Here is a 24,484-nt window from a genome sequence, read left to right as displayed (position 1 = left end):
GATGGGAAGAAATAATAAAGATTACGGCAGAAATTAATGAAATAGAAACAAACAAAAAAAAATCCAAAGAATTAATGAAACAAAGAGTTGGTTCTTTGAAAGGATAAACAAGATTGATAAACCCTTAGCAAATCTGACCAAAAGAAAGAGAGAAGAGACACAAATTAATAAAATCAGAGATGAAAAAGGTAACATCACAACAGATTCCAGAGAAATTCAAAAAATCATAGGGACATGCTATAAAAGCATATACTCCACAAAGTATGAAAATCTGAAAGAAATGGATGATTTCCTTGATTTATATGACCTACCAAATTAAATCAAAATGAGATTAATCACTTAAATAGACCTATAACAAACATGGAGATCTGAACAGTTATCAATAATCTCCCAACTAAAAAAAGCCCAGGCCCAGATGGATTCACTGCTGAATTTTACCAGACCTTTAAAGAAGAGCTAACACCATTGCTTCTTAAGCTTTTCCAGGATATAGAAACAGAAGGAAGTTTACCAAACTCTTTCTATGAGGCCAGCATCACCCTGATACCAAAACCAGGCAAAGATAGAACAAAAAAAGAAAATTACAGACCAATCTCCCTCATGAAGATAGATGCAAAAATTCTCAACAAAATATTGGCAAACAGAATACAAGAGTATATAAAAAAAATCATTCACCCTGACCAAGTAGGCTTTATCCCAGAGATGCAGTGATGGTTCAATATATGCAAATCTATAAATGTAATACATTATATAAATGGGTTGAAAGACAAAAACCACATGATCATCTCATTGGATGCACAGAAAGCATTTGACAAAATCCAACATCCCTTCATGATAAAAGTCCTACAGAGACTGGGAATAGAAGGAACATATCTCAATATAATAAAAGCTATTTATGACAAGCCTACAGCCAACATATTACTAAATGGGGAAAAACTGGAAGCTTTTCCTCTAAAATCAGGAACAAGACAAGGGTGTCCACTGTCCCCACTTTTATATATTATAGTTTTGGAAGTCTTAGCCATAGCAATAAGGCAAGAGACACACAGAAAAGGAATACAAATTGGTAAGGAAGTGATCAAGTTATCCTTATTTGCAGATGGCATGATTCTATACATAAAGGACCCTAAAGACTCTACTAGCAAACTGTTAGAGCTGATCAAAACCTACAGCCATAAAGCAGGATACAAAATAAATACACAGAAATCAGTAGCCTTCATATATGCTAACAACAAACACACAGAGGATGAAATCAGAGAATCACTCCCATTCACATTTGCATCAAAAAAATAAAATAAAATAAAGTACCTTGGAAAAAACCTAACCAAGGAAGTAAAGAATCTCTACGATGAGAACTTTAAAACACTCAAGCGAGAAATTGCAGAAGACACTAGAAAGTGGAGAAACTTCCCTTGCTCCTGGATTGGAAGAATCAATATTGTGAAAATGGCAATCTTACCTAAGGCAATCTACACATTTAATGCAATCCCTATCAAAATTCCAAAGGCATTCTTTATGGAAATAGAAAAAACAATCCAAAAATTCATTTGGAATCACAAAAAACCTAGAATATCTAAAATAATACTGAGCAACAAAAATAAGGCTGGTGGTATCACCATACCTGATTTCAACCTATACTACAGAGCCATAGTAACAAAAACAGCGTGGTACTGGCACAAAAACAGACATGTAGATCAGTGAAACAGAATAGAGGACCCAGATGTAAGTCCAGGTAGCTATAGCCACCTGATATTCAATAAAAATGCCAAAAATACTAATTGGAGAAAAGACAGCCTCTTAAGCAAATGATGTTGGGAAAACTGGATATATATCTGCAGAAGGATGAAAATAGATTCTTCTCTCTAGCCATGCACAAGAATTAAGACCAAATGGATTAAAGACCTTAATATCAGAGCTGAAACTCTAAAACTGCTAGAGGAAAAAGTAGGGGAAACCCTTCAACATATTGGTCTTGGCAAAGACTTTCTGAATACAACCCCAATTGCTCAGGCAATAAAACCACAGATTAATCACTGGGACCTCATGCAATTACAAAGATTTTGCACTGCAAAGGACACAGTGAAAACAGCAAAGAGGCAACCTACAGAATGGGAAAAAATCTTCACCAGCTATATATCTGATATAGGATTAATATGTAGGATATACAAAGAACTAAAAAAGTTAAATAATAAGGAATCAAACAAGCCAATCAAAAAATGGGCTATGAAGCTAAATAGAGAGTTCTCAAAGGAAGAAATACGAATGGCATATAAGCATCTAAAAAATGTTCTACATCACTAGTCATCAGGGAAATGCAGATTAAAACTACATTGAGATTCCATCTCAGTCCAGTCAGATTGGCCACTATCATGAAAACAAATGATCATAAATGTTGGCAGGGATGTGGACAAAGAGGAACCCTTCTACACTGCTGGTGGGAATGCAATCTGGTCCAGTCATTGTGGAAATCAGTGTGGAGCTTCCTAAAACAGCTAAAGATTGATCTACCATATGACCCAGCTATAGCACTCCTAGGCATATATCTGAAGGAATCATCTCATTTCCTTAGAAGTACATGCTCAACCATGTTTATTGCTTCTCAATTTATAATAGCTGGGAAATGGAACCAGCCTAGATGTCCCTCAACTGATGAATGGATAATGAAGATGTGGCACATTTATACAATGGAGTTCTACTCAGCAGTAAAGAAAAATGAAGTTATGAAATATGCAGAAAAGTGGATGGACCTGGAAAGGATTATACTAAGTGAGGTAACCCAGGCCCAGAAAGCCAAGCGCCACATGTTCTCTCTCATATGTGGATCCTAGCTACAGATGCTTCTGTACAGAGGCTTCTGTGTGAGACAGAAAATACTTAGTAGCAATGGCCAGTAAGTTAAAAAGGAGATATAAAGGGAAGAGAAAGGAAGGGAGGAGGGTACTTAATAGGTTGATATTGTATATATGTAAGTACAATGACTGAGTTGGGGAGGTAATATGATGGAGAATTGAATTTCAAAGGGGAAAGTGTGTGGGGGGGAGGAAGGGAATAACCATGGGATTTTTTTTATAATCATGGAAAATGTTAATAAAAATTTTTAAAAAATGAATAAATCAAAAAATTGGGAAAAAAATAAATTAATGAAAAATTTTTTAAAAAAACTGATGTGGAGAAACTTCATCTGCTAAGTGAATGACCAATGAAAAACAAGAACTCCTGTAAACCTCCCTCTAAAATGCTCTAAACTATTACTCAAATTCTAAACAGATAAGAAAACCTTCTACATGCCAGGAACCACTTTAAAGAGTAGAAATATTACAATGAACAAAGGAAAGAGAAAACTTCTGACCATAAGAGTTTATATTCTGAGGTGGTAGAAGGGAGATTGACAATAAAACTAGTCAAATATACTACTGATGAGTAATAAAAAGAAAACAAAAACAAGCAAAATGGATAAAATAAATTGTAGGTAGTTGTAATTTTAGTTAGGCTATAGAGGTCTTCTGTTTGGCATAAAAATATGGTGGGATTCCAAGTTAAGCGTGTTTTTTTTTTTTTGTTTGTTTTGTTTTGTTTTTGGAGGTAGGGTTTCACTCTAGTCCAGGCTGACCTGGAATTCACTATGTAGTCTCAGGCTGACTTCAAACTCATGGTGATCCTCCTACCTTTGCCTCCTGAATGGTGGAATTAAATGCATGTGCCACCATGCCTTACTTCCAAGTTAAATTTTTATCCCATACCTCACCTACCTTACTGGCACAGAGTTAATTTCCCAACAGTAGATATATTTCATTAATCTTATATGCTCTGCTGTTTTGCTTTCTTCTCAAGTTGCCATGTCAGCTGTCTTATCAGGAAATCATCACTTTGACACCTATACACACAGGATTGGCAACTCTAGTTTCTCCATCATCTCTTTAGATAAGCTCAATACTGTCAAGTGGAAACTCCTTTGATGATTTAGTTTTTATAAACAATCCTAAGATTTGTTTCTTAGTTACCTACTACTGAACTTTGAACTTTTTACTTATAACTTTGACAGTAAATGCTCCCAAATAAAGGCAAAAGCAAGCTCAGTAGTTACAAACTCTGTCTGAGATTTTTTGTTTGTTTGTTTATTTGATTGGTTTTCGAGGTAGGGTCATACTCTAGCCCAGCCTGACATGGAATTCACTATGTAGTCTCAGGGTGGCCTTGAACTCATGGTGATCCTCCTACCTCTGCCTCCTGAATGCTGGGCTTAAAGGCATGTGCCACCACACCCAGCAAGATTGTGGGGTTTTTTAAATTTGTTTTTGTGTGTGTCACCATCCCATAAATCATTCCCATGTAAACACTGGAACTCTCTCTTCCCCCAAAAAATATATGAGGAAAGAACATTCTAGGTAGAGAAAATAAAATTATAATGGGAAGGTGCCTGCCATGTTTGAGGAACAAAGTGTGACTACAGCTCAGTAAACAAAGAGGAAATGTGAAGGTAGAAATGATCCTGCAGAACCCTAAGAACATATTATTACTTTGGACAGTATCTTGCTATGTAGTCTAGCCTGGCCTCAAACTTTCTATCTTCCTGCCTCTGCCTCTTGTACCACTGTATCACATTGGCTGTCATTCTTGTAATTTAATCATAATTGTGTTATAAAATAGTGACACTAATCTTTCAACACTTTCCTGTTAGTGAGATTTTAATAAATATTGACAATTATTTGCACAGTTGCTTATTTAATATTTTCCCAAATTTTGCTTTGAAAAATATTCTGGGTTACCACTTGATCCAATGTAAAACACTAGCAAGTGAAGACAGGGGGCTCAAACATTATCAGCATGCTGTTTTACAGTTTCCAAATGTTATAATAATCTTTATTGTCTTATATAGTATAGTAATAGTCTAAAAAATAATTTTAGGTTAAAATTAAAGGGATCTAATGTATATATGACTGCTAATATTAGACAAAAAAAAAAGCAGATATGTTTATTTAGACACAGGGTCTCATGCATTTCAGGTTGCCCTGAAACATCCCTTGATGATGACCTTGAAGTAAATGCTCTGCTTCTACTTCCTGGGTACTGATATTACAGAATGTGCAACCACACCTGATTTTATGAGGTGTTGGGGATTGAATTTGGATTTTACATGTATGCTAGGCAAGAAGTCTGATCTATATTCCTAGACCCCTGGCCAATTTTTAATATAAACTGAATTTTTAAAGTTTTTAAAAAATATTTATAGTTTTACTTATGAGCGAGAGAGAGAATGGGTGTGCCAGGGCCTCCAGCCACTGCAAACAAATTCCAGATGCATGCACCACCTTATGTATCTAGCTTATGTGGGTACTGGGAATCTGAACCTGAGTCTTTGGGCTTCACAGGCAAGTGCCTTAACTGCTAAGCCATCCCTCCAGCCCTAAGCTGAATTTTTTTTTTTTTAGTTTTTTTTTCGAGGTAGGGTTTCACTCTGGTCCAGGCTGACCTGGAATTCACTATGGAGTCTCAGGGTGGCCTTAATTGCTAAGTCATCTCTCCAGCCTGATTTCTGTGCTTTTCTAAGATATAAACAAAATGTTATACATATATAGATTCCAGGTAATTATAAAGTCTCCTTTGTTTTCCGATTCAAACCATGTCAAACACCATTCCATTCTTTTTAGTGAACAACTTTAAAAATTAGGTGTTGTAGATCTTTCCAGCAAGTATAGGTTATACTTATTATAATCTCAATAATGAACCTATTATCTTTAGATCTTGTGTAATTTTATTTCCTCTCATTTAGTCAATCCACCTTGAGATGATCCTATAACAGTCTACTTGGGTCCTCTTTGACTGTTCTCCAACCTGCCTGGACGTCCACCAGAGTTGAGACCTTAAAAAACCCTCTTTGTCCTGCTTCAACCTGAAGTAGCTAGACTGAGTTACCACCCACCAACTAAATAATTTTAGGGTCTTCATTCTTGAGGAGGGAATTTTGTAGGCAGGCAAACATTAGGCTTTGAGGTCACTAAAAGATGGACTCCACCCTGTTTTCCTGGTAATATTAGAAAGGGAAGAGCTACTTTCTTCTGACCATAGAACAAAATGCTTTGGTCCTGAGTGGAGCCTATCAATCTCTCACTTGGTCAAGAGACCAACCCTCACCCACAGACATGTTAAAAGAGATAGGAGGAACAGTTATCTCCTGGAGATGAGGTACTATGCCTCTAAGAAGTCCTTCCCTCAGGGCAGTTCTCACTCCTGGCAAAGCCTACCTGATTTTCTAAGTTTCAACTCAAATAATGGGACTTCTCTTTTTTTTCCTCTTTGGATGCTGCAAAATCATGTTTGCCCTGATGCTTTTGTGCTTTTCCACCTTCATAGTCCCTGCCTCAAGCTCCTGATTCAGCAACTCCCTTTCTTTTGGGAACTCTCACTTTCTCAGGAATCCTTATCTGCCTTAATAAAATCTCTTTATTCCCTTAGAAAAAAAGAGCAGATATTTCTGAAGATGATACTAAGGTTGTTTTGTTTCCCTCCCATGTATATCCACAAGCATATGAATATGCATACATACTTGTACACTTCATATACAAAAGTAATTAAATGCTGAAATGCCTTATTTTTCTATTAATGGAAATTACACTTAAAATTATTAGTTATTTATCTGTTGGGCACTTATAAATTTAAAGGTTGTGGTTGGAGTAGAGACAGAGAACATAACACTCATTGTGATAGAACAAAGTAAATTTGAAAATTTCAATCTAAAAAGCTAAGCTACTTGAATGCTAATTTTGTAATGTGAAACCTGTTATTCTACCAGTTTCAAATGTTTCTGGAAGGCATAAGAATAGTGAGAGGGAATGAAAAAGATGAGAGAATTGAAACTGGGAAAAACCACATCTACAATGTTATCGAGGCTCTTTAGACTGAGGAGTCAAAATTGCATCCACAAATGGTCTGTTGCTACTGCATAAAGAGGACAGACAACTCCACAAGAAAAAGTTTTTTAAAAAATCTTTTATTTATTTGAAAGAGAAGAGGGAGAGAGAGAAAATGGGCACACAAATGAACTCCAGATGAATGCACTGCCACCAAGTGCATCTGTCTTATGTGGGCCCTGGGGAATCGAATCTGGGTCCTTAGGCTTTGCAGGCAAGCTCCTTAACTAAGCCATCTCTCTAGCCCCAAGAAAATTCTTGATGCAAGAAATACATATAACATTTAAGTGAACTAATGGGACTCTGCTGGATGGACATTTATGCTAATTTTTTCATGTATGTTTTCTTGAGTAGAGGCTAGTGCCATAGTGTGTGTGCAATCAATGGATGACCTTGTGTGGCAGTTCTCATCTTTCACCTTGAGACAAGTTCTCTTTCTTATTCTCCACTGCATATACCAGTGTGGCTGACCTGTAAGCTTCTGGGGATTCTCTTGTCTCTGCTTCCCATCTTGAAGTAGTAGTGCTGGGATTAGACACTCACTACTAAATCTAGCCTTATGTGAGTTCTTGTAATCTGAACTCAGGTCTTCATGCTTGGGTAGCAAGAACACTACCCACAGCTGCGTGTGGTGGTGCACACCTTTAATCCCAGTACTCGGGAGGCAGAGGTAGGAGGATTGCCGTGAGTTTGAGATCACCCTGAAACTACATAGTAAATTCCAGGTCAGCCTGAGCTAGAGTGAGACCCTACTTCAAAAAAAAAAAAAAAGTACACTACCTACTGAACCATCTCCCCAGCCCAGATTAGGTTTTTTCTTTCTTTCTTTCTTCTTCTTCTTCTTTTTTTTTTTTTTTTGGTTTTTTGAGGAGGGTGGTCTGGAGTGAGTAGGCTGGACCCATTTCTACCCCCTCCATAGCCCAGGTCTGAGTTTCTTGTGCTGTGTGAGGGTGGGCTTGGTGCTCTGGAGTAAGCCAGACCCATTTCTGGTTGCTTCCCACAGCCTGGGCCTGAGTTCCCTGCCTAGTCAGTGTGTGGGCTCCACCTACCTCCTTAGTCTAGGTTGTCTGCACTGGTGCATGTCTTGGAGGGCTCAGCAGGAAGTAGGCCAGATCCAAGTTCCTAGTCCCCTGGTCCTGGTAGGTCCAAATGTGCCTTGCTCCGGGAAGTCTAATTCCTGTGTGAGCTGTGGAATCAGGCCTTTTGCTCTGGTATCTTGACTGGACACTAAGTACCAACATCCCTGTTCACCTGAGTCAGAGGATGAACAGGCCAAAGGACACAAATCTGCTTCCTCCTCAACAAAACAGTCTTCCTAAAATGGGTAGACAACAATGCAAAAAAGGCAAAAAATTAAGAAAACTGAGAGATTTTCACCAAGGATGCCTAGTCCTACTATGGAAGCCTCCCAATGATCATAGAGAAATCAACAGAATTTCATCACCAAAATGAAAACACAACCATCAATGAGACCCTGATTAAAAAAAAAAAATCGCTGATCTTGAAGCAAAGAACCAACAATTGTATCAATGGAACTGAACAGAATTGTCTCCTGGAGTGTTTAGCACTTTTCTTTTTGTTTGTTTGTTTTTTGAGTAGGGTCTTGCTCTAGCTTAAGCTGACCTGGAATTTACTATGCAGTCCCATGGTGGCCCTGAACTCACAGTGATCCTTCTACCTCTGCCTCCCAAGTGCTGAGATTAAAGGTGTGTGCCACCACGCCCGGCTGCGTTCAGATTTTGACAGTAGGCTTAACTTAATGGAAGAAAATGCTAGAACTATCCAAAGAGATATGACTAAGTTGAAGGTAAGTCAAGAAATGGATGACCTCAACAACCGGTTGATTAAGCTTAATGAACAGTTGATCAAATGCAAGAATGAACTACAAGAAGCATCAAGAAAATCAGAATTTGATTTGAAATCATACCTCAAAAAAGAGAGGAACACTATATAAAACATCACAACAGAAAACAAAAACAAAAACCAAATAGAATTTATGAAAATTATTCTAGAACCACACACCAACAGAGTTACTTATGTGGAAGACAGACCTCTGACCTGGAAGATAGGACAGAAGAAATTGATCAGGAGGCCAAAAACTTTGCTAAATTCAAATAATCAAGTGAACAGAATATGAGGGAACTGTTGGACACTCTAAAATGACATAACATCTAGGTCAGAGGTATACCAGAAGGAGAAGAAATCCAGACCAGAGGCATAGGAAACATACTCAACAAAATTGTTGAAGAAAAATTTCTGAATCTTGAAAAACAGAGGCCCATCCAGATTCAAAAAGCCCACAGAACACCAAACAGGCAGGATTACAGAAGAAACTCTATAAGACACATCACAATTAAAACTGCCTGTGAAGCCTAAGGACCCCGGTTCAAGGCTCGGTTCCCCAGGTCTCACGTTAGCCAGATGCACAAGGGGGCGCACGCGTCTGGAGTTCGTTTGCAGTGGCTGGAAGCCCTGGTGCGCCCATTCTCTCTCTCTCCCTCTATCTGTCTTTCTCTCTATGTCTGTCGCTCTCAAATAAATAAATAAAAAAAGAACAACAACAACAAAAAACCCTTCACAATGAAAACAAGAGAGAGTGTTAAAAGCAGCAAGAGAGAAGCAATTTACAACATACATAGGGAATCCCATTAGAATAACATCATATTTCTCAATGGAAACTCTGAAAGCCAGAATGGCCTGTCATGGAATACTTCAAAGTCTGAAAAACTATGGCTTCCAGCCCAAGCTACTTTACCCAGCAAAAGTATCCCTCATAATAGATGGTGAAAGAAAAACTTTCCATGAAAAACATCAACTCTATAATGAACACAAAGCCAAACCTACAGAGAATACTTAAGGGAATCCTCCACACAGAACAGTCAAACCACCAATCTCAGGAGCCAACAAGATCACAATAACCGTAATAGACCAGGGTCAAAACATTACATAATACAAGTAAGCACCCAACCCCATAAAACACCTTATCATGGCAGGGTTTAATTCAAACCTCACAGTAATAACCTTAAATATTAATGGTCTTAACTCATCCATCAAAAGACATAGGCTATTAGAATGGATCAAAAGACTGGACCCTTCTTCTATCTGCTGTCTTCCAGAAACCCATCTCACCACTAAAGACAGACACCTCCTCAGGGTGAAAGATTGGAAAATGATATACCAAGCAAATGGAAATAAAAAACAAGTGGGTGTTGCTATAGTAATATCTAATAAAACGGACTTCAAACCAAATGTAATCAAAAAGGACAAAAAAGGCCACGTCTTAGTCATCAAGGGAATAGTCCAACATGAGCACATCACAATCATAAATATATGTGCCCCAAACCCGGGAGCACCACAGTTCATAAAACAAAATCTACCCAACAATAAAACAGAAATAAACACCAACACCATCATAGTTGGAGACTTTAATGCTCCACTATCATCAATAGACAGATCATCCAAGCAAAAAATCAACAGGGAAATAATAGAGCTCAACAACATCATAGATCAGCTAGACCTAAAGGATATCTACAGAACTTTCCATCCCAACTCTACAGAATACACATTCTTCTCAGCAGCCCATGGAACCTTCTCCAAAATTGGCCATAAATTATGCCTTCATAAAGTCAGGAAAATTGAAGTAACTTTCTGCACCACGTAGGATCACAATGCTTTAAAGCTAGAAATTAACAAGAGATACATCAAAAATGCCATCAAGCCAGGCGTAGTGGCGCACGCCTTTAATCCCAGCACTTGGGAGGCAGAGGTAGGAGGATCATCATGAGTTCAAGGCCACCCTTAGACTACATAGTGAATTCCAAGTCAGCCTTCACTACCTTGAAAAACAAACAACGCCCCCCCCCCCAAAAAAAAAGCCATCAACTCCCAAAGACTAAACAACACACTTTTAAACAATGACTGGGCTGTGGAAGAAATCTTTTTAAAAATTATAATATTCCTAGATTTGAATAACAATGAAAACACACCCTGCCAAAACTTATGGGACTCAAAGCAGTCATAAGGGGAAAATTCATAGCCCTAAATGCCTTCACTACAAAGACAGAGATCACAAATCAATAACCTGAGTGTCCACCTAAAGGCGCTGGAAAAACAAGAACTATCCAACCCAAAGAGTTCCATATTAGAGCAGAAACTAATGAAATGAAGAGCTGTTTCTTTGAAAAAAATAAACAAGATTGACAAGCCCTTGGTCAAAGTGATCAAGCACAAAAAAGAGAAGTCTCAAATTAACAAAATCAGAAATGAAAAAGAAGAGATCAATACAGACATCAATGAAATTGGAGGAATCATCAGGACATGCTTCCAAAACCCTACTCCATAAAATTAAATAATCTTGAAGAAATAGGATGAATTCCTAGACACATAACACCTACCCAAACTAAACTCAGAGCAGATTAATCTTCTAAACAAACCTATCACACCCATGGAGATGAAAAGGTAATCAAAAACCTCCCCCAAAATAAAAGTTCAGGACTGGATGGCTTCTCAGCTGAATTCTATCAAACCTTCATAGAGGAACTGAAACCAATTTTTCTCAAAGTATTCCACATAATCGGAGACTGGGGAATCCTCCCTGACTCCTTTTAGGAAGCTAACATCACCCTAATACCAAAACCAGACAGAGATGCAACAAGGAAAGAAAATTATAGGCCTATATCCCTAATGAACTTAGATGCAAAGATCCTGAACAAAATCCTTACAAACCGAATTCAACAACACATCAAAAGCATTATCTATCTTGATCAAGTAGGCTTCATCCCAGGGATGCAGGGATGGTTTAACATATGGAAAATGGTCAATGTAATACACCACATAAATAAACTGAACCATAAGAACCACATGATCATCTCAGTTGATGTAGAGAAGGCCTTTGACAAAATATAACACCACTTCATGATCAAAACACTAGAAGGAATAGGCATGGAGGGTTTATATCTCAACACAATAAAGGATATATATATAGCTCTGAAAGCCCAAATAATTCTTAATGGGGAAAAACTCAAGGAGTTCCCACTGAGATCAGGAACAAGACAGGGTCACCCACTCTCACCACTGCTCTTCAACATAGTACTAGAAGTCCTAGCCCAAGCAATAAAACAGGAGAAGGAAAAAAAAAAAAAAAAAAAAAGGAAAGGAAGAAGTCAAGTTAGCCCTATTTGCAGATGACACAATCCTATATAAGTGACCCAAATGTTTCCATCCCAAAAACTTCTAAAGGTGATAAATTCCTTCAGCAAAGTGTCAGGATGCAAAATCAATGCACAAAATCAGTAGCTTTTCTATATGCAAAGGGCAAATATACAGAGAAAGAAATCAGTGAGACTGTCCCATTTTCAAAACAACAAAAAATTAAATACTTTGGAATAACACTAGGAAAGGATGTGAAGGAACTATATAATGAAAACCTAAAATCACTCAAGAAAGAAATAAAGGAGAACTTAAGAAGATGGAAGGACTTTCCATGTTCCTGGATAGGTAGAATTAATATTGTGAAAATGGAAATTCTTCCAAAAACAATATACAGATTTAACACAATACCACTAAAATACCAGCATCATTCTTCACTGAGATTGGAAAAGTGATCTCAAAATTCATTTGGGATGGCAGAAGGCCCTGGATATCCAAACATATCCTCAGCAAAAGAAACACCTCTGGTGGTATCACCATTCCTGATCTAAGCTATATTACAAAGCCATAGTCACAAAAACAGCATGGCACTGGAATAAAAACAGAAACATAGACCAATGGAAGAGAACTGAAGACCCAGACTTTAGGGCAAGCTACTACAGCTACTTGATCTTTGAAAAAGGGGTCAATAGTGTAGGCTGGAGAAAAAAACAGCATCTTTAGCAAATGGTGTTGGAAAAATTGGATGACCATATGTAGAAAAATGAAATTAGATCCACTCATTTCACTATATACAAAAGTCAAGTCCAAATGGATTAACCTCAATATAAGACCCAAAACACTTCAACTACTAGATGAAAAAATAGGAAGCATGCTCCATGATACAGGACTGGGAAAAGATTTCCTGAACAAAACTCCAGTAGCCAAGGAAATTAAATAAGCACTCAACCAATGGGATGTCATGAAGCTGAAAAGCTTTTTCACAGACAAACATACCATAAGCAAAGCCAATAAATTACCCACTGACTGAAAATCGTTGGCAGCTATAACATTGACAGACGCCTAATATCTAGTCTACAAAGAACTCAAAAAACTAAATAAAAACATCAAACAACCCACTCCCATTAGTGGGGCAGAGAACTAAATAGGGAGTTCTCAGAGGAAGAATTGCAGATGGCTAACACACACGTAGGAAGATGTTCTACATCTGTAACCATTAAGGAAATGCAAATTAAAACAACTATGATATTCCACCTTACCCCAGTAAGGATAGCAAACATTAAAAAATCAAATGAAAACAGATGTTGGCGAGGCTATGAAGAAACAGTAACCCTCATTCACTGTTGGTGAGAATGTAAGCTGGTATAACCACTGTGAAAATCAATTTGGTGACTCCTGAAAAGGATGAATATAGAGTTACTAGCAGTCCTGTTATTCCCTTACTAGGCATTTATCATAAAAGCTCCACATCTCAGTTCAGAGATATTTGCTCAACCATGTTTATAGCCGCTCAATTCATAATAGCTAAAAACTGGAATTAACCCAGGTGCCCATCATTGGCTAAATGGATAATCAAAAGATGTGATATATCTACTTAGCAGTAAGAAAAAATGACACATTCAATTTGTAGAAACATGGTTGAACATGGAACAGATCATTGTAAGTGAAGTCACACCATCAAAGAAACACAATCATCACATGATCTCACTCATCTGCAGTTCCTAACCTGGACCAGCCCAAATTGCTGACATAACTGACATAAGCATCTTGAGGTTTAGATAATAGGGAGGGCAGGGTTTGGGGGAAGGGAAAAGGCTAGGAGGGCCACAAAAATCTGAACCCAAACTGAACTGGTAGCATAGAATTCTATATCCTGGAAATCAGACTAAAACATGGAACCCTCAAGCAAACCTTAGAGGGAGCACCTGAATGAAAGGCATCTGGAGAGAATGAGATGAAACCTAACCTCAAATGAATCCTGTTTCTCTTTCTTCTCTGGATTTTGATTGTCTCCCTTAGCATTGGCATGTAATTCCCTGTACCAGGATGTGGTCTACACCCACAACGAGCTGTTGATCAGAAAGACCTACTAGATCTCCCAAAACAAACAAGACAGACTTCTGCCAGAGCCCTTGATTACCCACCAGAAGTTAATGGTAAGACCCTACTGCTGAAGACACCAATCACTGTCAGCATGGACCATGGAGAGACCTGACTGGAATCTGGAGAAGAGCCAGTTCTCACATAATTAGCCTATCTAGTGCTGGAAAGTGCTACATGAGCTACCAGGGGGGAAAGTGGCCAACATCTGTCTAAAGCAACTCAAAAACAACCAACCAGGCATGATGCTTACACAAGTGTAATAATGGCACACAACCATGAGGGGTAACCAACTGCTCTTGGATTGGCTAACAGATCTGCTCAGTGAAAAGAAAACCAAATCTGGAACTGGGAAACAAGTCAGAATCATATCCAGATAATGATTCTGCTTTCCATTGTTAAGCTCCCACTAACCTTACACTATAACACTGTCTAAACCCTTATAAATCTCTCTAAATTAATAATGGTTACCCCATTTAACTGGTGATGACTTCACTCTCCATTGGAGAATCTGCTTCTCTCTTTTAGATGGGAACTGGACTTAAGGAGATAAAGGACCCAGTGCCCTCCACCACCCCGGCCCCAGCTGAAACCACAGAAGAATTGGGGAAATGAGCAAGAATGCTGTGCTCAGTTAAGCTGGTATCAGCATAAGGGTGATGGAGAAAGATACTGAGGACACTCAACAGGACATCTAGATGCTCCTAAGTGCCCATCACTGAAGTAGATTTTAAAAGTTCCCAACATGGCTCAAGAAATCTTGTGGAAGAGGGGGTGGAAAGATTGTTAGAACCACAACTTGGGACATTTTGCATGGAGACATTGCCTCTTCCCCATAACTGACTGCTGCCCTATAATGCATGGCCCACAATACCAATGGGTTGACCTGCATCCCCAATGAGAAAGGCCTCTTCAGAAAAGGGTAGAGAGGAGGGAAAGGGTGATACCAACATGTGATGTTTATATACAAAATATGTCCATATCTAATAAAAAAGTAAAATATAAAGAATTTGAGATTTGATTTGAGAGGAAGGGAGGAAGGGAAAGAAGCAGGGAGGGAAGAGGCAGATAGAATGGGCACACCAGGGCCTCCAGCCACTGCAAACAAATGCACATGTGTCACTTTGTGCATCTGGCTTATGTGGGTACTGAGGAAATGAACCTGGATTCTTAGGCTTTGCAGGCAAATGCCTTAACCATTAAGCCATTTCTCCAGTCCCACATTAGTGGTTTTTTTTTGTTTTTTCGAGGTAGGATTTCACTCTAGTCCAGGCTGAGCTGGAATTCACTATGTAGTCCTAGGGTGGGTGGTCTTGAACTCACAGTGATCCTCTTACCTCTGCCTCCAGAGTGCTGGAATTAAAGGTGTGCACCACCACTCCCAGCTCCCAGATTATTTTTATTTTTTACATTTTTTGTTAATTTTTTTTTTTTTTTATTTGAGAGTGACAGACACAGGGAGAAAGACAAATAGAGGGAGAGAGAGAATGGGCGCGCCAGGGCCTCCAGCCACTGCAAACGAACTCCAGACGCATGTGCCCCCTTGTGCATCTGGCTAACATGGGACCTGGGGAACTAAGCCTCGAACTGGGGTCCTTAGGCTTCACAGGCAAGCGCTTAACCGCTAAGCCATCTCTCCAGCCCGAGATTAGTTTATTTTTATTTATTTAGATTTTTTTCAAGGTAGGGTCTCACTCTAGCTCAGGCTGACCTGGAATTTATTTTGTAGTAATCAGGGTGGCCTTCAACTCTCGGTGAGCCTCCTACCTCTGCCTCCCAAGTGTTGGGATTAAAGGCCTGAGCCACCACGCCCTGGTAGATTAGTTTTAAAACTAAATCAAGAACTGTATATATTGCTGGTCCAAAGTTTTTGTGTGTGTGTGTGTTTGTGGTGTGTGTGTGTGTGTGTGTGAGAGAGAGAGAGAGAGAGAAAGAGAGAGTTTTTTTTTGTTTTGTTTTTTGAGGTAGGATCTCCTCTAGCTCAGGCTGACCTGGAATTCACCATGGAGTCTCAAAGTGGCCTCGAACTCATGGCGATCCTCCTACGTCTGCCTCTCGATAAAGGCATGTGCCATCAAGCCCAGCTTGAGAGAAGTATTTTTAAATCTAGGAAGATATAGAATTGTTTCTCTTTTTTATGTGTACACTGAAAGCATTTGTAGGCATAGAACTTTCCTCTGTTCCATATGTTTCAGAAAATGACCTGTCAGTGACACTGGTGAATCTGAGGAAGAAAACAGACATGTAAAGACAAAGAATGTTTGTGCTGTACAGACACAACAGGAAATACTGGCTTTTCAGGTAAGGTGACAAGGTACCCTTATTTGTGTAATGAAATCCATAACCAGTATCTTTTTTTTTTTTTTTTTGACAGATGAGCTATTTATATACTAAGGTTTTCTGTATTTCTTTTTAATATTTACTTGAGAGACAGAGATAAAGCAAATAGCGACAGTGAGAGATAATGGGTATGCAAGGGCCTCCAGCCACTGTAAACCAACTCCAGTTGCATGCACCACCTTGTACATCTGGCTTATATGGGTCCTGGGCAATTGAACCTTGGTCCTTTGGCTTTGCAGACAAGTGTCTTAACTGCTAAGCCATCTCTCCAGTCCAGTATACAGTTGTTTGAATCACTTTAGTTTCTGTATTCTATGATCCTTTGATCTCCCCCCCCCTTTTTTGCAGTAGTGGAGATTGAACCCAGGGCCATACATGCTAACCTTTTAAACTTTCTGACATGTGTGTGTACAGTATATGTGGTGTGTGACACATACATGTGTATAGACGAAAGAACTTCAGGTGACCTCATCTGTGTATTTTCCTTGAGACAGTTTCTCACCCAACATGCAGTTGCTATATATAGTCAGATTAGTTGACCAACCAGCTCCTGCAGATTCAGTTTACAGATATGCATGGCCATACCCAGCTGCATACACTGGTGTTAGGGAATTGAATATGGGATGTCTCAGGCCCTCATACTTCAGTGCAAGTGCTGTATTGGCTGAGCAAGCCCTCTTTTTTAAATTTTTAAAAAATTTATCTGTATGTTTATGTTTGTGTGGGGGCACACCAGGGTTTCTTGCCACTACAAAGAAACACCAAATGCTTACAACCACCTTTTGCTTGCTTTTGGCTTTAGAATTGAACTTGGGCTGGCAGGCTTTGTAACCAAGTGCCTTTAATGCCCAAGTCATCTCCCAGAACCCCATTTTACTTAAAAAAAACCAAACAAACATAAAACAAAAAAACATTTTATTTGAGAGAGAGAAATGGGCATGCCAGGGTCTCTAGCCACTGCAAACAAACTCCAGATGCATGCGCCACCTTGCGTATCTGGCTTAAGTAGGCACTGGAGAATCAAAGCTGGCTCCTTAGGCTTTGCAGTCAAGTGCCTTAGCCACTAAGCCATCTCTCCAGCAGCCCCCCCCCTTTTTTTTTGGAGACAAGGTCTTGTTCTGTATTGCAGGCTAGCCTTGAACTCATAATTTTCCTCTAGCAACCTCCCATAGCTGGAATTACAGGCATGCATCACCAGACACAGCTATATTTTGGCATTAAAAAAAAAAAAAAAAAGCCTTGTTGGTCAGAAAAAGCCTATCCCTCACCTGCCTGTAAGCTCTTTCTTAGAGAAACCAAAGGACCAGGTCAGGAGCAGGTTTTTTACAAGCACATCAACCCCCATCCATAACACTAACCACCTCTTTAAATCCAGTATTAGTATTTTCTCAGGGTGACATTATCCCAGGGTAGAGAACATTAAAGGTCTCATAGCTTAAGCTGCATTAGAATTATGAGCTGTGTACTGACATATCCTTTGTGAGATCTGTGTGCATAATAAATTTCTCCTTCTAAGTCTCATCCTCATTTCCTCTTCTATCCTTACTTTTATATCAAATTTAACATTTATATTCTCTTGGATATTTCAAAGTCTGGGAAGATACAGAATCAATCTTAGTATTTTGCTTTCTCTGTGTACATCAAAGGCATTTATATAAAATCAACATAACCAAGAAACAAAGCAAATAGTGTAAGAAAAGTGAAGTCTCTCACTCGTCAGTATGTCATTACTTTGCATGTCCTGCTTTTCTTTACAGTCAAAACTGTCAAGCCCCAAATTGTGGAATGCATTCTACAGCCTAAGTGAGTATGCTAACTTAAATAAAGAATGCAAGCAGGATTGTCTGTAGGATATACCTTTATTAAGAGTGAAAAAGCATTTACCCAAAGTCAAAGTTATAAAATACAGAGAACTTTCAGAGTCTGGACAGTTCAATGTTTTAGGCTTTATCTGAACATACACTTATTATGACCTTTTCCCTTTAAACAAATCAATCTCTAACCAAAGTTTTAACTTAAAAATGAAGACAAACAGGAATATTTAAAGCCTAACCTTTGAGCAACAGTCACTAGGGACAACATATTAAACATATTATTGGTTCTCAATCCTTAGATATTTTATAACTAAATTACCACTGAAATAGGAAACCAATCAAAGGACTGGGTAGCAGTTGTAACACAAGTCAAAAAAGCTGGTTTGATAAAATTTATAGTATCATGGTAATAGCATAATAAGTCTTCCAGTGCATCTATCTTTAATATGCATGCAGAGAGCTGCAATATGTAAGGCTTGACTTGAGGACCAAAATGAACTTCTTGCTTAAAGTCTAGAAAATACAGAATTTACAGACTATATAATGCAATTTATTGTTCCAATGTCTCCAAAGCCATCCAACTAAGAATTACCAATTCCAAATTGGTAGTTTTTCTAATAGGTTTTAATAAAGTTGGGGATATAGGTCTTAATTTAAATTAAGTAATACTATAATAAATGATCTCAGAGGGAAATCTTCATTTGATATTCTGATTGGACACTGTAGTTTATAGTAAGGTATTGGTAAGTGAGAACTTTAAAACCAAACAAGTTATTTTCATATGGGGTATTTTAGACAATTGATATCAAATTTAAAAGGATAACTGGAACTAACTACTAATTCTTCACACAGCTACTGTTGAAAGGTAAAATTCAGTAAGACTGACTTATGTCACTGTTAACTGGTTTTGAAATGCCTAACTGGGTCTGTGGTTAAGTATGGGAGAGAAAAAGCAGATCACTTTTTAAAGTTGATTTACTTAGTAATAAAGAAGTCAAGTTTTCTTTACATAATACTTTACTATTTCCCTGTGAATTTGCTTCTTTCTTAGAATCCCCCCTCCCCAATCAAGTTATGCTTTGGTTTTAAATTATCACCTCAAAAGGTAAGTTTGTCCAAAGGCATATAAAACCTTAATGTCCTGTTGTTAGTTTTACTTTTCCCTACACGACTTTAGTTTTTCACTTAAAAAATTCAATCAAGATGTTACTTGCCTCCATTGAAATACTCTAATCATATAAAACTTGTCCCTTAATTTTCAGACTGAGGCAACAGAGACAATTATTAGCCATTCTGTAAAATATTCATTTAATAGACAATTCTATAAGTTTTAGGTACTGAGAACATCTATTTTAAGCTCACACACTCTGGGTTATGAACATATATTCTATGATTGCTGGTTCCCTTATCTCTGCCTTATTCTTACTCAGGACCAGAAGATAGCTGGAAAGAACACTAATCCCAATAGCAGCAACACTGACATTGGTTTGGAAGGCTGAGCTTTATAATAAATACTATTTCTCTAATTCTTGCCCACTACTCTCTTTGAATAGCCTCAAGTTTCACAGAATAGCAATTTGTCACATACAATTCAACAAAATTTCCAAAAAGGATACTTACAGGTAAGTTCAAACTTTATTTAAAACTACAATTTAAATGTAATGTTACCAAACATCACAATGAGAAATAAACAAAACAACAACCAAAACCAAAACCAAAAGCACACAAACAAAAAAAGGCCAAGAAGAGAAAGAAAAAGCAACAACAAAAAAACCATACTATGTCAAGATTTGAATCTGTCCAGGATTCTGATGTTTTAAACTGCCATGGGCAGAAATTAGCACACACATCATAATGCAGTATCAAACTAATTTACATTTTATACAGATCAAAACAGATGTTTATTTAGTGTCATTATTATATATGCACTGACTGTATAGTTAGAAGAGTTTGAAGACATCTCATACACTCTGGGCTCCAACTGCTTCTGAAAAACAGAATAATAATTAATGCTGTATAAATTATTAGTTAATTAAAACTTACTAAAATTTATTTTAAATATATTTTCTTAAATTAAAACTTTTATAACTTTAAAATTTATTTGCAATCAGAGGAAAAAAAAAGAATGAATATTTCAGACCCTCTCTTGTCACTATAAACCAACTCTAGACACGTGGGCTGTTTTGTGCATTATGGTATTATGTGGGTACTGAAGAGTCAAACCCAGGCAGTCATGTTTTGCAAGTAAATGCCTTCAACCATTAAACCATCTCTCCAGCCCCTACACCTATGGTATGATGCAATAAGTGACACACATATCTAGTAGCAAGAGGCCCTGGTGCACCCCACCCCCACACACATGCAAATAATCAAACAAAATCTGTGTTTACTTTATTAATATTAATAATGTAAGAAGAAAGGTTAACTCAGAAAACAAGGTTAAGGGACATTTAAAATAAAGACAAACCCAGAAAAACCAAAACAATATGAATATTGACAGGAGGAAAGCTGTATCTTAATTGACACTACAGAGGAAATAACATATTTAAGCTTCTCTCCCCCTCCCTCTTCAGGTATGGTCTCACTATAGTCCAGGCTGACCTGAATTTTGCTCTGTAGGTCCAGGCTGGCCTCCAACTCACAGAGATCCTCCTACCTCTAACCCCCAAGAGCTGGGATTAAAGGCATGCACCACCATGCCCAGATGACAGATTTTATTTTAATTTCAACCATTAACAAATCAGAGTTTTAAGAATCTATAAAGAACTAAAAACCAGAAGTCAAACGTACTAAGTCTTGATATTTATTAACTTTTGTACCTTTTTTCCTTAAACAACATTCATGCATCTGGTACTCTGCTAAAAGTAAAGGTTTTAAAATTAGAATATAGGGGCTGGGGAGATGGCTTAGTGATTAAGGCATTTGCTTGCAAAGCCAAAGGATCCCAGTTCACTTCCCCAGGACCCACATAAGCCAGATACACAAGGGGGCACATGCATCTGGAGTTCATTTGCAGTGCTGGAGGCCCTGGTGTGCCCATTCTGTCTCTCTCTGCCTCTTTCTCAAATAAATACATTTAAAATTAGAATATAGTATTTTGCTATCATTTTAAAAATGAAGTAGCTGAACTAAGATTTTTACAGAATGACCTCTAAATTTCCAAGTACCTAACAGTATATTTAAAAAGCAAACCAAAAGTGGTAGTTCATAATTGAAGAATTTTTCAAATATAAAATAAAAATTAATAACTTTTACCAGGTTCTCTTAGTGTCTGAGAATTTCCAGCTAATTCTTCAGTTTGCATTTCACATATTTCACCAGATAAATGGTTTCTTTGTTGTTCTTCTACCATTTTTTTCCTTAGATCTGCCTTTGGAAGAAAATTAGAATATAACTTTTCATCTCAATAATATTTATTATAAAGTTTAATTAGAGAGAGCCAAATACCTCTGAATATATTGTTAGTTTGAGTGGCAAATCCTCAACTTTCACAAAGTCTTCTTCATCAGACTTTTGACTAATGTTGCCAGATTCTGCTTCCTATAGGATAAATTATGTTTAATGAAAAATGCATTTTACCTCTGCATCACAATGTAATTCATACATGCCTAGATAATAAAGTTGAGTCCCTTTCCCCCAAATTTATTAAGTTACTTACTTACTTACAGTTACTTATGTGTGTGCATATATATATGTGCACCAGGGGCTCTTGCTATTGCTTTATATGGGTGCTAGAGAACCAAACTTGAGCCAGCAGGCTTTGTAAGCAAATGCCTTTAATCTCTGAACTATCCACCCAGCCAGCCCCAAAGTGAATCCTGTAAGTATATATTAGTGACTATATCATGTTTCATTCTCTTCTACATTCATACTTATGAATAATTTAAAAATGACAAGGCTGGGGAGATTGCTTAGTGCTTAAAGGAACTGATTCCAATGGTTCAGATACAGTACCCAAGTAAAGCTGCATGCACAGTTCACATGCACTTATATTTCCAATGAACCTACAACAATGATAGGCAGTCAGGAGAATCCTGAAGTTCAGCTAGTCTGGCCTTCCCAGCATTAAAAAGAGAGAGAGAGAGAGAGAGAGAGAGAGAGAGGGAGAGAGAAAACAAAAGGGGGTGGGGGGAGGATAGAGAGAGAGAGAGAGACCCACCTTGTCTCAAACAAGGTGGAAAGACAGGACTGACACCTGGAGGTTATCCTCTGACTACCTGGACTGTGACATGTGCTTGCCTGCGTGCACGTACACATCACAGAAAGGACTACCCAGCCCAAACTGTGAGATTGCTATTGAGCTTTTTGGTTCCCATTTGAAAGACAAAACAAAACAAAAAAGTTTACAAATGCTGAACAATAATTAGTTAAAAATAAGAAAACATTTAAAACTTTTTCTATGTTTTTCTTGTCTTTTCCCCTCTCCCCACCCTCACTGTTTTGTGGTTCTGAATGTCAAACTCACCCCATTCCACTGCACATACTACACAAGAGCTCTACTTCTGACGTACATTCCCAGCCCTTATTTCCCATGTTCACAGAATGCATTGGAATTATATCCAGCAGATTATAACATTTACAAACTTTTCAATGTTGACTCTGTTGAAGCTCAACTAGAAGTACAACACATGCCTTTAGTAATTCATTTTCTTTTTCTTTCTTTCTTTCTTTCTTTCTTTCTTTCTTTCTTTCTTTTTCTTTCTTTCTCTCTCTCTCTCTCTCTCTCTCTCTCTCTCTTTCCCTCCCTCCCTCCCTCCCTTCCTTCTTTCTTTCTTTTCTTTTTTTTTTGAGGTAGAGTCTCACTCTAGCCCAGGCTGACCTGGAATTCACTACATAGTTTCAGGGTGGCCTCAAACTCAGTGATCCTCCTACCTCTGCCTCCCGAGTGCTGGGATTAAAGGTGTGCACCACCATGTCTGGCCCCCTAATAATTCATTTTCTTACGTATTTTTCTTAAATTTTTCCTTCCTCTAGTTCTCTCCAAGATTTTTGTATAATACCATCTTTGTATCATTATGTATTATTACCCAGGTAGAAAACTTAGGGTATCCTTTTTTTTGGTAACATTCTCACCTACCAAAATCTTATTCCATTTGTATTTTGTATTTATATGATAGTGGAGCCTCCTAGCACAGCTTCTTTTGACAAAGTATCTTCTTTTTTTAAAAAATTTTTTTTTGTTTATTTATTTGAGAGCAACAGACAGAGAAAGAGGCAGATATATAGAGAGAAAGTGGGTGTGCCAGGGTCTCTATCCATTGCAAACAAACTCCAGACGTGTATGTGTCCCCTTGTGCATCTGGCTCATGTGGGTCCTGGGGAGCTAAGCCTTGAACTGGGGTTCTTAGGCTTCACAGGCAAGCACTTAACTGCTAAGCCATCTCTCCAGCCCATATCTTCTTTTTTTAAAATTTACTTACATATTTATGTACATGTGTATGTGCCACTTCATAGGAATGCCAACTGCATGTGCCATTTTTTAAGTCCAGCTTACATGGGTGCTGGTGACTTGAACCCAGGCCAGCAGACTATGTAAGCCTTTAGCCACTGGGCTATGTTCCCAACCCCTGACAAAATATTTTATAGGATCATCACATTAATCTTCACAGACCACAACACTGACCACTGTGCTTTCTCTAACACAAACTTTCAGCAGGGAACTCTAGCTAAAACTTCAAATTGAAGATCCCCTGTAATCTAATTTTGAGGTAATTTCAGTCAAATATCTTCTATGGAAACTCTGGACTCATCAAATGATAGTAAGAATAAATCTAGTAGTTTTCAGAGCTGTCAAAAGAACTTACCAGAGTTACTTTCTACTAATTTTTGTTTTTGTTTTCTGAGGTAGGGTCTCACTCTAGCCCAGTCTGACCTGGAATTCACTCTGTATTCTCAGGGTGGCCTTGAACTCACGGCAATCCTCCTACCTCTGCCTCCCAAGTGCTGGGATAGAAGGCATGCACCACCACGCCCGGCCCTCTACTAATTTTTTTTTAAAAACATTACAAGCTCCCTTGTAATGAAATCATTAAGTCATGAACAAAATCAATTTAAATTCTAAAACAAGTGAGGCACTGGCCTGGCAACATAGCATACATCTGTGATTGTAGTACTCAGGAGGCAGAAGCAGGATAAAGCATCTCAAATTCTAGGTCAGTTTAGTTTACTTAAGCA

At 38.0% G+C, this 24,484-nt stretch overlaps 1 protein-coding gene across 11 annotated transcripts in view; it reads right to left on the bottom strand.

Annotated features, from left to right (window-relative positions):
* Positions 1 to 18,336: 18,336 nt before the first annotated feature.
* Pcm1 (pericentriolar material 1) overlaps positions 18,337 to 24,484 on the bottom strand; it is a 130,425-nt gene continuing 124,277 nt past the window's right edge. For 10 of the 11 annotated variants that reach the window (XM_045141604.1, XM_045141607.1, XM_045141605.1 and 7 more), the window contains 3 exons: positions 21,758 to 21,850; positions 21,566 to 21,680; positions 18,337 to 20,297 (listed from right to left, as the gene is read on the bottom strand). In XM_045141604.1, the coding sequence (XP_044997539.1) occupies positions 20,272 to 20,297; positions 21,566 to 21,680; positions 21,758 to 21,850 (234 nt within the window). In that variant the 3' untranslated portion in view covers positions 18,337 to 20,271. The remainder of the gene's footprint in view (positions 20,298 to 21,565; positions 21,681 to 21,757; positions 21,851 to 24,484) is intronic. The other variant, XM_045141606.1, reaches the window with a different exon arrangement.

The sequence above is a fragment of the Jaculus jaculus genome, chromosome 1 (genome assembly GCF_020740685.1).
Source record: "Jaculus jaculus isolate mJacJac1 chromosome 1, mJacJac1.mat.Y.cur, whole genome shotgun sequence".
NCBI classification, from domain to species: Eukaryota; Metazoa; Chordata; class Mammalia; order Rodentia; family Dipodidae; genus Jaculus; species Jaculus jaculus.
This window is presented reverse-complemented; position numbering and strand designations above follow the sequence as displayed.